This window comes from Aquarana catesbeiana, linkage group LG06, assembly GCF_042186555.1.
Source record: "Aquarana catesbeiana isolate 2022-GZ linkage group LG06, ASM4218655v1, whole genome shotgun sequence".
Lineage (NCBI taxonomy): Eukaryota > Metazoa > Chordata > Amphibia > Anura > Ranidae > Aquarana > Aquarana catesbeiana.
In genome coordinates this window covers 399,126,227-399,142,091 of record NC_133329.1, presented here as the reverse complement: position 1 = coordinate 399,142,091, position 15,865 = coordinate 399,126,227, and the positions used below count along the sequence as shown (strand labels likewise).

General features: G+C 44.3%; 1 protein-coding gene across 1 annotated transcript in view; it reads left to right on the top strand.

Moving 5' to 3' along the window:
* The window catches only part of XRCC5 (X-ray repair cross complementing 5), a 136,184-nt gene that overhangs the window by 34,199 nt on the left and 86,120 nt on the right, over positions 1–15,865 (top strand). The window contains exons 8-9 of the mRNA XM_073634408.1: positions 2,591–2,729; positions 10,212–10,324. Of these exons, the coding sequence (XP_073490509.1) occupies positions 2,591–2,729; positions 10,212–10,324 (252 nt within the window). The remainder of the gene's footprint in view (positions 1–2,590; positions 2,730–10,211; positions 10,325–15,865) is intronic.

Genomic DNA, 15,865 nt, shown 5'->3' with positions numbered 1-15,865 from the left:
CCTACCCGAAAAATAAGCCCTACTGGGCCTTTTGTTGCCTAAAGTAATATAATACCCGGGCTTATTTTCGGGGAAACACGGTAGGAAGTGTCTAGTGATGTACCCAAGTCATTCCTCTTTCCTTGCCTACGGCATAAGGATGCCAAAACTCCTTCCTGTGTGACATTGGTGGAATGAATTTCTGCCCCCCGCCCTTGCCTTCTGTGATACAAGATGGAAGAATGGTCACGTGACCACTTTACAAAAGTCAAAAATAAGATATTTAGATATCCATTTGCTGCCAAATCACATACCTGGTATGTCAATTGGCTTCAAGTGGTTGTATCGAGGTGATGCCTCCAGCAGCTGCAGGCATCTGCCCGGTGCCATTTTTTAGAGCCAGAGCCAATGGTCGGCTCTCTTGTGATAGCAATCGGGGCAGCTAACTAGCTTCTCAATTGCTATTACAAGCTACTAGAGTGGACATCCCCCCCCTCCTGCCGCCTTCCGCGGCTTGCTTGGGTTCTCCCGTCCCACTGGGAGACCCGAGCTACCAGCCAGCACGTCCGCCAGCTCGTTTGAGACCCTTACGTAGCCGGGATCAGCTTTGATTGGGTCTCTGCTATGGTAAGAAAAAAGGAGATGCAGCTCACAAACACTCTTGCTCTGGAATGACACCGCCCTAGTAAGAACTGGTTCCAGGTGCTGGCTTTGCTGGTTTGCAGTGACAGTTTTGTCTACTTATATTTTTCTTTATGCATTTTGGTTAGGTTAACAATGGATGTTTTCTCTCCTCTTTTTGCAGGTGTAGGTTTTTATAATGGGATCATTATTGTTTTAATCACACTGAGAGGGTGGGTTTTTGCTATGCAGTACGGTGATTGGTTGTTTTACCGGCATGCATACCCCGCCCCCCCTCTTTTACTTTTTTACTTTTCTATTTATACCACACTGCTACAATCCCTCTCTAGCTATGAATAAGCATCCAAATGATGTGAAACGCGTTAGCAGTCTACCACCCTGTACGTCTCTGCAATTGACTGTATTGTTGGATTTTATTGAAATTAAGATGTCCTTATCCCAGAGTGCGGCTATCCAGGATTTCTTTCTACCTCTCTGCTATGGTAACCAGGAGGCGATGACATGACATCACTTCTGGTGTACCCTGGATGTCAGCGACCCCATTTTTTTAGAACTCAAAAGTATTCAAAACGCTAATCTTAGTGTTTTTAATGGTCAGGGGAGGGATTTGGGGTCTTATAGACCCGCCTGTTGCTGTCACAAGGATGTTTATATTACTTGTGACAGCAATAACTGATCAAAAAAATAAATAATTTACAGCAACAGTGTGTAAAATAAATGAGTAAAAAATAAAATAAATTTTTAATGAAAAAAATAATCATTTAAAGTGTACCATCCCCCCCCTCCCCCCGTGCTAGCACGCACAGGCGTTCACACGTTTGCAAACGGTGATTACACACATACATGTTCAATTTCGCTGCAAACGTCAGATCATGGGCAGTAATTCGGATGGGGATACGTTCGCTATCCGCCCAGCGGATCGGATGACAATCGGACAGCATAATGTTTGCACCTCCGTGCTTGACTGTAAGGATGGTGTTCTTAGGGTCATAGTCAGCATTTTTCTTCCTCCAAACACGGCGAGTCCCCCCCCCTCCTCAAGAAGGCACATGTACAGTCATTCCAATGAACAGCTAAATGATTCGGAGAAGGATTGGGAGAAGGTGCTGTTGTCAGATCAGACCGAAATTTAGCTGTTTGGCATTAACTCGACTCGCCGTGTTTGGAGAAAGAAAAATGCTGACTATGACCCTAAGAACACCATCCCTACAGTCAGGCACGGAGGTGGAAACATGATTTGGGGATGTTTCTCTGCTAAAGGTACAGGCCGACTTTGCCGCATTGAGGGGCGGGCCATGTATTGTAAAATCTTGGATGAGAACCTTCTTCCCTCAGCCAGAACACTGAAGATGGGTCGTGGATCCAGCATGACAGTGACCCAAAAATACCACCAAGGCAACAAAGTAGTGGCTCAAGAAGAAGCACATTAAGGTCATGGAGTGGCCTAGCCAGTCTTCAGACCTTAATCCTATAGAAAATTTATGGAGGGAGCTGAAACTTCGAGTTGCCAAGTGACAGCCAAAAAACCTCAAGGATTTACAGAAGATCTGTAAAGAAGAGTGGACCAAAATCCCTCCTGAGATGTGAGCAAACCTGGTTACCAACTACAAGAAACGTCTGACCTCTGTGCTTGCCAACAAGGGTTTCTCCACCAAGTCATGTTTTGCTTGGGGATCAAATACTTATTTTACTCACTGAACTGCAACTCAATTTATAACATTTGTATTGTGTGTTTTTTCTGGGTTTTTGGTTGATATTCTGTCTCTATCCTATAAAATACGCCTATGATAAAAATGATAGACCCTTCATTTCTTTTTAAGTCGGGAAAAATGACAAAATCTGCAGAGGATCAAATCATTATTTTCCCCCCACTGTAAAATAAGCAAAGTAAGTTATACGCATTCTAATGAACTCTAATGCACAGAACGAATTGGCCTCATTAGGATTCACATAAACCTTAATGCTGTAGGTGATGGAGGCGAAGGCGAAGAAGGGTTGGGCTATCGTAGACGCTAAAACCCTGAGAAAGGAAGACATAGAGAAGGAGACCGTGCATTGCCTGAATAACGACGAGGAGACGGAAGTTCAGACAGATGACATTATACAAGGTTTGCTCTTCTCTTACATCTGAAGATTCTCACAAGTCCTCTTGTCTGTGTCCCCGTTAGTGATATTCGCCCTCCTTATCCTGTTTATCACCGAAAGTGACAGTAAATCTCAAATTATGCGTTGTCTGCAGAACAGTAATCTTCCAATGGGGACACTAGATCTGGAGACAACCAGAGATTCCTTCATTTTAGATGAATGCCTTCTCAATTACGGTTTTGTTTATGAAACAGGAAGTCACGGGAAATCTCCTCAATAAGAAACAAATGTCAAAAAACATTGACAGGTGTTACCTAGATAGCAAGCAATGGTGCTGCAAGTGTAAAAATGGCTTGCTAAGCTATTGCTAGACTTGCCCAGCTTCACAAGTTTGTTGCACAATTGCAGCAAGTCCTCATTGCGTGACTCCAGATCAACTTTCTTTGCAAACATTCTGCAAATCTGCTGTAAATTCGGGCTCAGTTATGTTGTGCAATAGTCATCCCACCACAGGGGGTCACTGTGGCTGAATTTTCATGCTGTAGACTTGCAGAGCTCTTGCTTTAGACTCACCACTGCAACTTTGCTCTTGCTCTACAACTAGAACTTTGTGCTTTAACCACTTCAGCCCCGGAAGATTTGGCTGCTGAATGACCGGGCCATTTTTTGCGATTTGGCACTGCGTCGCTTTAACTGACAATTGCGCGGTCGTGCGACGTTGCACCCAAACAAAATTGACGTCCTTTTTTTCCCCACAAATAGAGCTTTCTTTTGGTGGTATTTGATCACCTCTGCGGTTTTTATTTTTTGCCCTATAAACATAAAAATAGCGTCAATTTTGAAAAAAACACGTTTTGTACTTTTTGCTATAATAAATATCCCCATTTTTTTTTTTTTTTTTTAAAAAGCCAATTTTTTCTCAGTTTAGGCCGATATGTATTCTTCTACATATTTTTGGTAAAAAAAAAAAATGCAATAAGCGTATATTGATTGGTTTGCGCAAAAGTTATAGCGTCTACAAAATAGGGGATAGATTTATAGCATTTTTATTATTTATTTTTTTTTACTAGTAATGGCGGCGATCTGCGATTTTTATCGGGACTGCGACATGGCGAACACATCGGACACTTTTGACACATTTTTGGGACCATTGTCATTTATACAGCGATCAGTGCTATAAAAATGCACTGAGTACTGTATAAATGTCATTGGCAGGGAAGGGGTTAACACTAGGGGGCGATCAAGGGTTTAACTGTGTTCCCCGACTGTGTGTTCTAACTGTAGGGGGAGGGGACTGACCTAGAAGAAATGACAGATCGTGATTCGTAGGTATTAGGAACTCGTGATCTGTCACTCCTCACAGAACAGAGCAGGGATTTGTGTGTTTACACACACACATGTCCCTGTTCTGCCTCTCGCGATCGCTCGTGGCCGGTGGTCATCGTGACTGCCGGCCACGAGCATCGGCATCCCTCGCAGTGCAGCGGGTGCGTACGCACGCCTGCTATCCCAATGCCGTGAACTGACGTATAGCTACGAAGGTTCACGAGATTGTGCCGACCTGCAGCAGTATAATGACGGCGGCTGGTCGGCAAGCGCTTAAGTACTCTGCAAGTGTACAACTTACCATTGAGAATCTACAGCAGGTTAACAAGACATACAATTCAACACTGCCTCAAATTTGTGGCAAGTTATCCTTGCTATCTGGGTATAAGCCTCCCTTACTTTATCCAAAATGAAAAAAACAAGTTTTTTTGTCTATAGCTTTACTTTAATGTGTGTGGGCCAAATTTAGCAGCACCAGTATGTTTCAGTTACCTTGACAACTCTATGGTGTCTGTCTTTGAATGTCATTACCCCAGATTCACACAACTTCCATCCAGGATTCACAAGGGGTTAGTTCACCTTTCCAAAAATAACTTTTTACGCAGGTAAAAGGGCGCCTATAGATAAAAACCAACTGTGCAGCTTTATTTAAAGTTAAATAGTGGCTGTTAATGTGGGCCATTTACAAACCACCCCGAAGCCTGGCAGAAAAACCTGTCAGAGCTAGTGTTCCCTTAATCCTGACTTTTTGCTAGGACGTTGCTAAGATTATTTTTATTATTATAGAGGATTTATATAGCACCAACAGTTTGCGCAGGGATTAACAATGTAAAGGCGGTCAGTACGATTACAATATAGTTCAATACAGAACGAATAGGAGGGCCCTGCTCATGGAGCTTACAATCTAAAGGGAGGGGGAGGTGGCACAAAAGGTAATAGCTACCGGGGATGATGGGATGGAGGTGACTCGGGTACAGTTCTTAGGTGGACATGGGGTAGGCTTCCCTGAATACGTGAGTTTTCAGGGATTGCCTAAAGGTTAGGAGCTGACCAGACATACTGGGGCAGGGAGTCCCAGAGGATGGGAGAGACTCTGGAGAAGTCCTGGAGGTGAGCATGGGAGGAGGTAACAAGGAATCTAGAAAGCAGGAGGTCTTGGGAGGAGCGGAGAGGACAATTATGGGCAAGATCTGCAGATGAGGTTGGTGATGTTGTGGACTGCTTGTGCCAACTCTCACAAGAGTGAGCTCTCCGATGACGGCACTACATCCCGGGCAGACTACCCTAGTATGAGCACCTTTTTAACCCTTCATCCTGTAAGTGTTTCTTCACCTTGTGCTAATAAAACCTACTATAATACTACACTCAGTTGGCGCCTCCCTCAGTTGGCGCCACCTTTCTTTTTCTCAGCTCTCTCCAATTCAAATCCCTGCACAAGCATGGTTTAAGCTCTCCGCTCTCCTCCTCCTCCATTGGAGCAGCATTGAGCTCTGACCTGTTGCAACATGGAATTGGGAGTTCTCATGCAAAGGGGTTTAAATTGCAGAGAGCTTGCTCCTGTAATAGAGGTAGTAATGGCAGGGACCATGTTAGCAATGTTACAGCAACAAGGCAGGATTGTGGGACATCATCTCTGCGGAAATTCTACCAGGCTTTGGGATGTACATAAATGGATTACACCTACAGCGGGGGCATTATTGACTTTTAGGCTGGGCTCGCACTAGAACGCGCAGCGGCTCACAGCAGCAGTCCGGTGTGTCTCCATTCACCATTTCAGCCTGAATTTTGGGCTGAATTCGGACCTGAAAGGGACCAAAAGATGCACCGGGCTCCTTTGCAGTTCGCACTGGAGCCACTGCAGAAATGTGTGAACCGGCTCCATAGGGAGCCGGTCACAATCTCCTGCTATGCGAATTGGATGTGGGGAAAAGCTGCATCAAATTCGCAATAGTGTGAACCCAGCCTTAAAGTGATTGTAAAGGCTCGTTTTTTTTATTTTTTTAAATAACAAACATATACTTACCTCCCCTGTGCAGTTGGTTTTGCACAGAGCAGCCCAGATCCTCCTCTTCTCGGGTCCCTCTTTGCTGCTCCTGGCCCCTCCCTCCTTTGAGCGCCCCTCAGCCAGCAGCTTGCTACAGGGGGCACCCGAATCGCGTCAGAGCTCCGTGTATCCATTCAGTAACAGAGCCCCCGACCTGCCCCCTCCCCTGATTGGCTGACTGACTTTGACAGCCGCATGAGCCAATGACGCAGCTGCTCTGTCTCAGCCAATCAGGAGGATGTCCTGGATGACTGAGGGGATCGTGGACATTGCTGGATAGAGAAGGGGCTCAGGTAGGTAATTAAGGGGGTGCTGGGGGGGGCTGCTGCACACAGAATGTTTTTTATCTTAATGCATAGAATGCATTAAGATAAAAGAACATTCTGCCTTTACAACACCTTTAAGCTGCACAGTTGGTTTTCATCTACAGGCAACCCTTTCCTGCATAGGCTGTTTTGGGGAAAAGGTGAACTGGCCCTTTAACCTCCCTGGCGGTATGATTATTTCAGATTTTTGGTGCTGAAAGCGGCACCATTATTTTGCATCGAAATTTAGCGTTTTATATTGTAGGCCTGTAATTTTTAGGAATAACTCACTTTAATCTGTCCAAACAAGAGTCTAGTAGACATCCTGGGTATGATAAAGTTTGAAACACTAAATTATAATATAAAAAATAACTATTAATAATTATAAGAATTAATAATATAATACTAATAAAAATGATTCAATAATGTAATCAAATCAAAAACACAGAAATGTACTTGCAGAATTGTGTAGTGTAGTTGCAGAATTGTCGCTGTCATTACTTTCAGTGTTTGATGACGGATTTCCCCACAAATCACTATCGCTCAATTCTGCAAGTGATTCTAATATAAAACTGCATGCAGGGCCCTGGAGAAACCACTAGGGACAAAAGTGAGTTGAGATAAATTGATACAGTAATGTAATCTGTAAGATTAAAGTGTACTGTATATGTATTGTGTTTTTTACTTTTTGAATTTGGCGCCGTTCTCCGCCCCCGTTCGTCGCAATGCTCGCAAGGGAACGGAGCCCGGGCACAGTGATAGATCGAGCGGAGGACGACTCGCTCACACTGCGGGGAGTCATCGCAGGATCCAGGGAACAAGGTAAGTAAGCTCTTCCTGGATCCTGCGATGCGATCCCGAGTCTGGCTCGGGGTTACCGCCTTTGATACTGAAAATCCACCCCGAGCCAGACTCGGGAATACCGTCAGGGAGGTTAAACTTGAGCAGAGAGAGTTTTCTGTTCTCCGGATTAGCTGACATGGTGATCTCATTAATTGAAAACTATGCTGATTGGTCCCCAGTCATTAGCTGAGACCGAGAGCTATCTATGACGGCATGCTTTCATAGTGTGGAGTGTGCAAAGCTGTCAATTGGAGCAGAGATTAGCATTCTATTGGCATGGATGACTTATGCCTGAGACGGTTAAAGTGACCCAGTCACAAGGGAAGTACGGGGACTGCCTGGCTGTGTTTGGCTTAACCACTTCCCAGCCAGTCTGTTGTAATAATACAGCTGCGGTGGGTGCTTTGTTATTCCGGGTGGATGTCATATGACATCCTCCCACTAGCGAGCCCCAGGGGCAGTGCAGTGGTGTGATCTGTGACCAGCTGTGGTCCACCACACACAGTGGAACACAGACCATTGTACCAGGCTGTTGTGTGCAGTCTTGGTACCATGTGATCGCTGTGACCAATCCCAGAGATCACGTCAGTTGTAAACGATGACTCTGTCATTCATAGCCATAGTATACTATTGTGATGTCTGTGATTGAAACATTAATCCCATTGTACAAGGCCAATCACAGTGGTCCTGTACCATGTGATAACTGTGGTCAATCTCGGCTATCACAATAGTTCGCAATGGCATATAAATGGATCCCATTCACAGTGTAAAAAATATTGCTTATACAGTGACTATCACTGTAATAAGCAATCATCATGTAAAAAAAAAAATCTGCTTAAACGTCCAATAATACAGCATTTGGCACAGTTTTTGCTGACCAATAGGTAAGAGTGTGGTGCTGCGCTAATCCTCTCAATGTGTGTGTGAAAAGATCTCAATAAAATAACTGTGTATGTTGTGACACAATAACTATTGGTGACTCTAGAATACAAATATATATATAGATATAACATAACGTGATACTTCAACCTATAAAAATTCTAATAGCAGTATTGGCTAAAGATGATAGCCAGGCACATACCATATAAGTGTATACAAAAGTGACTAGTGCTCATAAAAACATATTATAAGTGACAATAACACCCTTATGCACAAGAATATGATAAAATCCAAAAAATCTAAGAATAATATATATAGCATAACAATCTCTGACTGAACTTATATGCACCTGATACAACTAGGCACGCAGAAAACGAGTGTATATATAAAACATGAATGGTGCTCATACATACATAATATAAGTGACGGTTTGTATGGAACCATGTGCTATTAAAGCCAATAAAGTCCACTAATAAACGTGCATAAAACAGTGATCCACTAAAAATAATAATCAGCATAAAGTCCAAAAAATAGTGTATACAAGTGATCCGCTTGATGCCGATAAACGTGACTAAATATAGTAGTGATTGTTTTTTTTCTTCATGCAGCACGTCACACAATGGTGGGCAGTGGCCCCTTACCTGAGGGTAATGGGGTACTCGCGTTTAGCCAATTTTAGGCATGGCAGCCTTTAATTGGTAAGACCATGGAATCAACCAGCAGTGGGGGCGGTAGTGGTACAATCCTATCCTGGCTTGTCTCCTCTAAGGACTATTATTGTTTGGCAAAGATTCGAATTTTATTAAAATACACAAATACATTAAAAACAAAGATACTGGGCGGAGATCCCTGTATCCCCTGATGAAGTCACGTGGGTCATGACGTCACGCGTAGGGACGGGACAGGCACTCTATGTTTGACTTGTATTACGAGCTCGCCGTTCATCGTATCTCCGCCCAGTATCTTTGTTTTTAATGTGAGTATTTGTGTATTTTAATAAAATTCGAATCTTTGCCAAACAATATCCCACCATTGTGGGATCTTCCTTTTGGTTTCTATCTTGGTGACCCCGGGACACTACTTGGAGACGCATGTCCTTAGAGGAGACAAGCCAGGATAGGATTGTACCACTACCGCCCCCACTGCTGGTTGATTCCATGGTCTTACCAACTAAAGGCTGCCATGCCTAAAATTGGCTAAACGCGAGCACCCCATTACCCTCAGGTAAGGGGCCACTGCCCACCATTGTGTGCCGTGCTGCATGAAGAAAAAAAAACAATCACTACTATATTTAGTCACGTTTATCGGCATCAAGCGGATCACTTGTATACACTATTTTTTGGACTTTATGCTGATTATTATTTTTAGTGGATCACTGTTTTATGCACATTTATTAGTGGATTTTATTGGCTTTAATAGCACATGGTTCCATACAAACCGTCACTTATATTATGTATGTATGAGCACCGTTCACGTTTTATATATACACTCGTTTGCTGTGTGCCTAGTTGTATCAGGTGCATATAAGTTCAGTCAGAGATTGTTATGCTGTATATATTATTCTTAGATTTTTTTTATCATATTCTTGTGCATAAGGGTGTTATTGTCACTTATAATATGTTTTTATGAGCACTAGTCACTTTTGTATACACTTATATGGTATGTGCCTGGCTATCATCTTTAGCCAATACTGCTATTAGAATATTTATAGGTTGAAGTATCACGTTATGTTATATCTATATATATATTTGTATTCTAGAGTCACCAATAGTTATTGTGTCACAACATACACAGTTATTTTATTGAGATCTTTTCACACACATTGAGAGGATTAGCGCAGCACCACACTCTTACCTATTTACCTTTTAACTAGGGGCAGGTTGTACCCTATTCGGTGTAGGCGGCTTTTCCCGATTTTATATATTTTTTATATATTTTTATATTCTATATATTTTTCCCCTTCCTCCATATATGATAGCGCAGGAATACCTTCTATTTTGCTGACCAATGTTGTAATGTCCAGGCTGTCAGATACCTAATGACCAGAACTGTGGCAGTTGTCCTCCAGAGGGATGATCATAACAGGATTTACCTTTCTTCTCTGTCAGGGTTCCGTTATGGAAGTGACATAATACCGTTTTCCAAAGTGGATCAAGAACAGATGAAATACAAGACAGAGTCCAAATGTTTCACAGTTCTGGGCTTCACTAAGTCATCACAGGTAATGCACACATCTGGTCACATGACAGAAACACTTGGAGGATATTTGCAAAAAAAAAAAAACAAAAACCAAGTGCTTATGTTTTATTTTTTTCAAAAGTGAGAGTCTATTCCTGAAAATGGGCACTTTTGTGCAGCTTTATTACTGTGTTGTTCCGCAAGCCATTTAGATCTCCATTGCTTGTCTTTGAAGTTCTCTGATTGGTTTGTGAGACTGCGGGGGCAGAGCTTGAAGTGAAACTTCATTAACCAATTGAAGACCTGGCTTTTTCTGGCATTTTTTTGTTTACAAGTTTAAATCCTGTATTTTTTGCTTTAAAATTACTCATAACTCCCAAAGAGACCCTAAGAAATAAAATGGCGATCACTGCAATTTTTTATATCACACGGTTTGCGCAATTTTTTTGGGAAAAACTACACTTTAACCACTTAAGGACTAGCCTCGTTTTGATATTTACAAGTTTAAAACAGTTTTTTTTTGCTAGAAAATTACTTAGAACCCCCAAACATTATATACGTATATGTACAGGAGCCGGTCGTTAAGTGGTTAATGAATTAAAAAAAAAAAAAAAATATCACTAGGGACAGAAGATCTCTCTCTCCTCCCCTGTCAGAACGGGGATCCGCCTTGTTTACATCCCAGTTCTGCCTATGTAAACAAGGCAGATCCCCATTCTGACAGGGGAGGAGAGAGAGATCATCTGTCCCTAGTGATCAGGAACAGCTATCTCTCTTTACTCCCACCCAGTCCGTCCCCCTGATTTAGAAAGCACCTCCCTAGGGAACACTTAACCCTTAGTGTTAACCCCTTCCCTGGCAGTGCCATTTATACAGTGATAAGTGCATTTTTATAGTACTGATCACTGTATCGATGTTACTAGTCACCAAAAAGTGTCACTTAGGGTCAGATTTTCTTTCTAGTACATCACGGGACACAGGGCCTCAGTAATTACTGATGGGTTATGGGTATCACAAGGTGATTGGACACTGGTCACACCCTAGACAGGAAGTTCAACACCCTATATAACCCCTCCCCTTACTGGGGATACCTCAGTTTTTTCGCCAGTGTCTTAGGTGTTGGTCACGAATTAGATGTGCTGTGCTGAGCTCCAAAGGAATATCCTACACTGGGGCAAGCCATGCAACCGGATCCATTCAAAGTGCTTTTTCAGGCCAAATTGGATGGTAGCCGGGCCTCGTGTCTGAAGAAACGAGGTTTTACCTGTAACACTTCTCTTTTTAGAGAGCTGGACCCTGGGACCCAGTATTTGTTTTTTTCAGCCATATCCCTGGCAGGGTGCTTTACGGGGCCAGAACTGTGGATCCTCCTATTCAAGGGGACCCGGTTGTGGAAGGTTTTTTCAAACGGAGCCAACCGTGAGAGGTGAAGATTGGGTCTGTATAACAGAACCCTGCAGCTGGATAAGGTAAGGGAGATTCCTCAAGAATTTTTTAATTCTAGAAGGTTTTCTCCTTTAAGTAAATGTATGCTATGCCTATTGTCACCACCGGGGGCTGCCAAGAGCACATACCCTGTCATGCTTGTTCTGTCTGTCTCAGTGTCCACGCTGTATGCTCCTCCAGCCAGGCTCCAGGTAGGATGGGTTGGGGGGTTCTCTCCTTAGGGATGCTTCCCCCCATGAGTTAGGTGGGCTGCTGCGCTACCGGTGTTTTCAGCGGATTCCACATCCACCGGCCCTTCTCTCTCCTCCACCCCAGCCTCCCCTCCATGCTTGTCCCGAGGATCGGAGCCTCGGCTCGCGCGGGAAAGGGCACGTTTTTGAAAAAAAACGAGGGGGGGGCGGAGCATTAACGCGACGTCCGGCGTGATTAGGCGCCCACATCGCTGGCTACACAGGCTATAAAGTGCACTCTCTTTAAGGTGCACACAGCCTATGGAGGGACACAGAGCTGACGGGTGCATGTGAGGTGGTATCCCTCACAGGCATTCTCCCAGGCAGCATTTACTTGAAACACCAGACTGGGCATTGGTAGCAGCGGCAGTTGCTGAACTACATCGCTCAGCAGTCAGCAGTGTTTTTTTGTGATACCTCCACCTTGTTGCTTTGCACTATGGGTAGAAGAGGTACAAATACCCCAAAAACCAGAGGCTCTAAGGGATCTCCCTCAGGCTCTGAGGACCCCCTTCTGCAGCACCTTCCCCCCCCCCCCCTGTGGGACCTGGGATGGCTGGCCAGGGTGAGCCATCGGGGTCAGGGGCTGCATCTGCTTCTGGCACTTCAGCCCCTGTATACATTACGCAGGAGGTTTTTTCCTCAACCATTAATGGATTAGAGGAAAGACTAATGGCCTTAATTGCGTCTTCACTCAGTGGAAGAAAACGCACTAGGTCTCCCTCTGTTACCTAGGACCCTCAGGCAGAGGAACTCTGGGAAAAAGGAGAGGAATCCCTCTCAGAGGATCGGGATGAGACTTATGATTCCTCTTCTGAGGAATCAAGTGGAGAAGGGCCCTCTTCAGCTTCTCAGGATGAGAAGGTGTTAGTGCAGATTCTTGCTGGATTGGTCCGCTCCACATTTAAGTTGCCCGTATCTGAGTCAGTTAAAGAACCCTCCTCTTCTTTGGGTTCACTGAAGCCTCCTCAAACAACACATGCTTTTCCTGTTCATAGTTTACTAGAAAAGCTCATTTATTCTGAGTGGGATCACCCAGATAAACATTTTTTTCCGCCTAAAAAGTTTTCAACACTTTATCCTATGGAGGAAAAATTTAGAAAAATGTGGGGTATACCGGCAGTTGACGCCGCCATTTCCTCCGTAAATAAAAGTCTGACTTGTCCTGTCGACAATGCTCAGATGCTTAGGGATCCAACTGATAAAAAAAATGGAATTCCTGTTAAAAAATATTTTTTCCTTGGCAGGTTCAGTAGCTCAACCTGCAGTGGCAGCAATTGGAGTCTGTCAATACTTGAGAGACCATGTTAAACAGGTCCTCAAAGTTTTACCTGAACAGCAGGCCCAGGGGTTGGCTAAGCTTCCAGCGGCTTTATGTTTTGCTGTTGACGCATTTAGAGATTCTATCATCCAAACCTCTCGCCTTTCACTTGGGTTGGTACATATGCGTAGAATCTTATGGTTGAAAAATTGGTCAGCCAAATCACCATGTAAGAAGCTTCTGGCTGGATTTCCATTTCGTGGTGCAAGGCTGTTTGGAGAGGAATTGGACAATTATATCCAAAAGATCTCTAGTGGGAAAAGCACTCTCTTACCAGTTAAGAAAAGGAGCAAACGTCCCTCCTTTAAACGGCTCTTTCCCCGGTGCCAGGAGCATCAGCCTCCAGGCAGTCGCGACGGCCTCCTCCGTCAGGGTCTAGAAATACATTTCATTTCGATCCCAGGGACAAAAGAAGTCCTGGGGGAAGAAGCCTACTAGACAAGATGCTAAAGCCTCTTTATGAAGGAGCGCCCCTGCTCGCTCGGGTGGGGGGGAAGACTGCTACAGTTCTCAAAGCTCTGGCAGGAAGATTTCCAGGACAAATGGGTAATCTCCACAGTAACTCTAGGTTACAAACTGGAGTTCCGAGCTTTCCCCTCTCCTCGTTTCCTCAGATCAAATGAAAAAGCAGTCTCTCCTTCTAGCGTTAGAGCGACTATTGTCGCAAAAGGTCATCGTGGTGGTTCCCACGGAACAGCAGGGATTGGGGTTTTATTCGAACCTTTTCACGGTTCAAAAACCAAATGGAGATGTTAGACCCATTCAGGATCTAAAGGATCTAAACTGATTCCTAAAGATTCGATCCTTTCGCATGGAATCAATTCGAACAGTAGTCTCCATCCTACAAGGAGGAGAATTTCTGGCATCAATAGACATCAGGGATGCGTATCTGCATGTACCCATTTTCCCTGCTCATCAAAAGTACTTGCGTTTCGAAGTAGAAAAACGCCACTTTCAGTTTATAGCCCTGCCTTTCAGGCTAGCCAGTGCACCTCGGGTGTTTACAAAGATCTTGGCTCCTCCTCTGGCCAGATTAAGGGCCCAGGGTATAACTGTCTATAGCATACCTGGAAGACCTGCTCTTGATAGACCGGTCGGTATCCTGCCTGGAACAGAACTTGGTCACCACAATCAACTACTTGGAATACCTAGGTTGGATTCTCAACTTAGAAAAGTCTTTCTTAAAACCAGTAAGAAGACTAGAGTATTTGGGCCTGGTCATAGATACAAGCCAAGAGAAGGTATTTTTACCTCAGGCAAAGATCGGTGCCTTAAAAAAACTGATTCAGCTAATCAGGACAAAAAAGGGTCCTTCTGTTCGCCTTTGTATGAGGCTGCTGAGAAAGCTCCATTCGAAGCAGTTCCCTATGCTCAGTTTCATTCGAGACTGCTGCAACACAGTATCCTGTCTGCCTGGAACAAGAAGGTGCACGCATTAGATTTTCCGATGCGTCTGTCTCCTACAGTGCGTCAGAGCCTCAGTTGGTGGTTAATACCCAAAAACCTGAATAAAGGGAAATCCTTTTTACCGGTTACCTGGACAGTGGTAACAACGGATGCCAGTCTTTTGGGTTGGGGAGCAGTTCTGGAACAGTCTGCAGTCCAGGGGGAATGATCCAAAAACGAGAGGACCTTATTCATCAACATTCTGGAGATCCGTGCGGCATATCTAGCCCTAAAGGCCTGGACTCTCAGGCTACAGGGGTACCCTGTCAGGATCCAGTCCGACAATGCCACAGCAGTGGCTTATATCAATCATCAAGGAGGCACCAGGAGTCGTGCAGCTCAGGACCAAGTGAACCAGATTTTAGTCTGGGCAGAAAAACATGTGCCATGCATATTTTTTTATTCCGGGGATAGAGAACTGGCAGGCGGACTATTTGAGTCACCAGCGGTTATTCCCAGGGGAATGGTCTCTTCACCCCGATGTCTTTTGGGCCATATGCCAAAGATGGGGGTTCCAGATGTAGATCTGTTTGCATCCAGATTCAACAAGAAGATCAACAAGTTTGTGGCAAGAACAAAGGATCCTCTTGCATGCGGGACAGATGCGTTGGTGATTCCGTGGCATTAGTTCTCACTGATTTATGAATTCCCTCCTATTCTGCTACTGCCATGACTCCTTCGCAGGATCGGGCAGGAAAATAAGTCGGTACTTCTGGTGGCCCCAGCTTGGCCCAGAAGAGCTTGGTATGCAGAAATAGTAAGGATGACAGTGGGTTCCCCGTGGACCCTACCGTCACGTCCAGACTTGTTATCTCAAGGTCCAGTATGCCATCCTGCCTTACAAACGCTAAATTCGACGGTTTGGCTATTGAAACCCACGTTCTGAAGAATCGTGGGCTTTCAGGTCCTGTGATCTCTACCTTTTATCAATGCTTCAGAGTAATTTATCATAGAGTCTGGAAGACTTATGTATCCTGGTGTGAAGCCAGGGGTTGGCATCCCAGAAAATAGGTAGAATTCTTGACTTTCTACAAATGGGATTAGAAATGAAGCTGGCCTTGAGTACCATCAAGGGCCAGGTCTCGGCCTTATCAGTATTATTTCAACGGCCACTTGCTTCCCATTCTTTGGTCCGAAACTT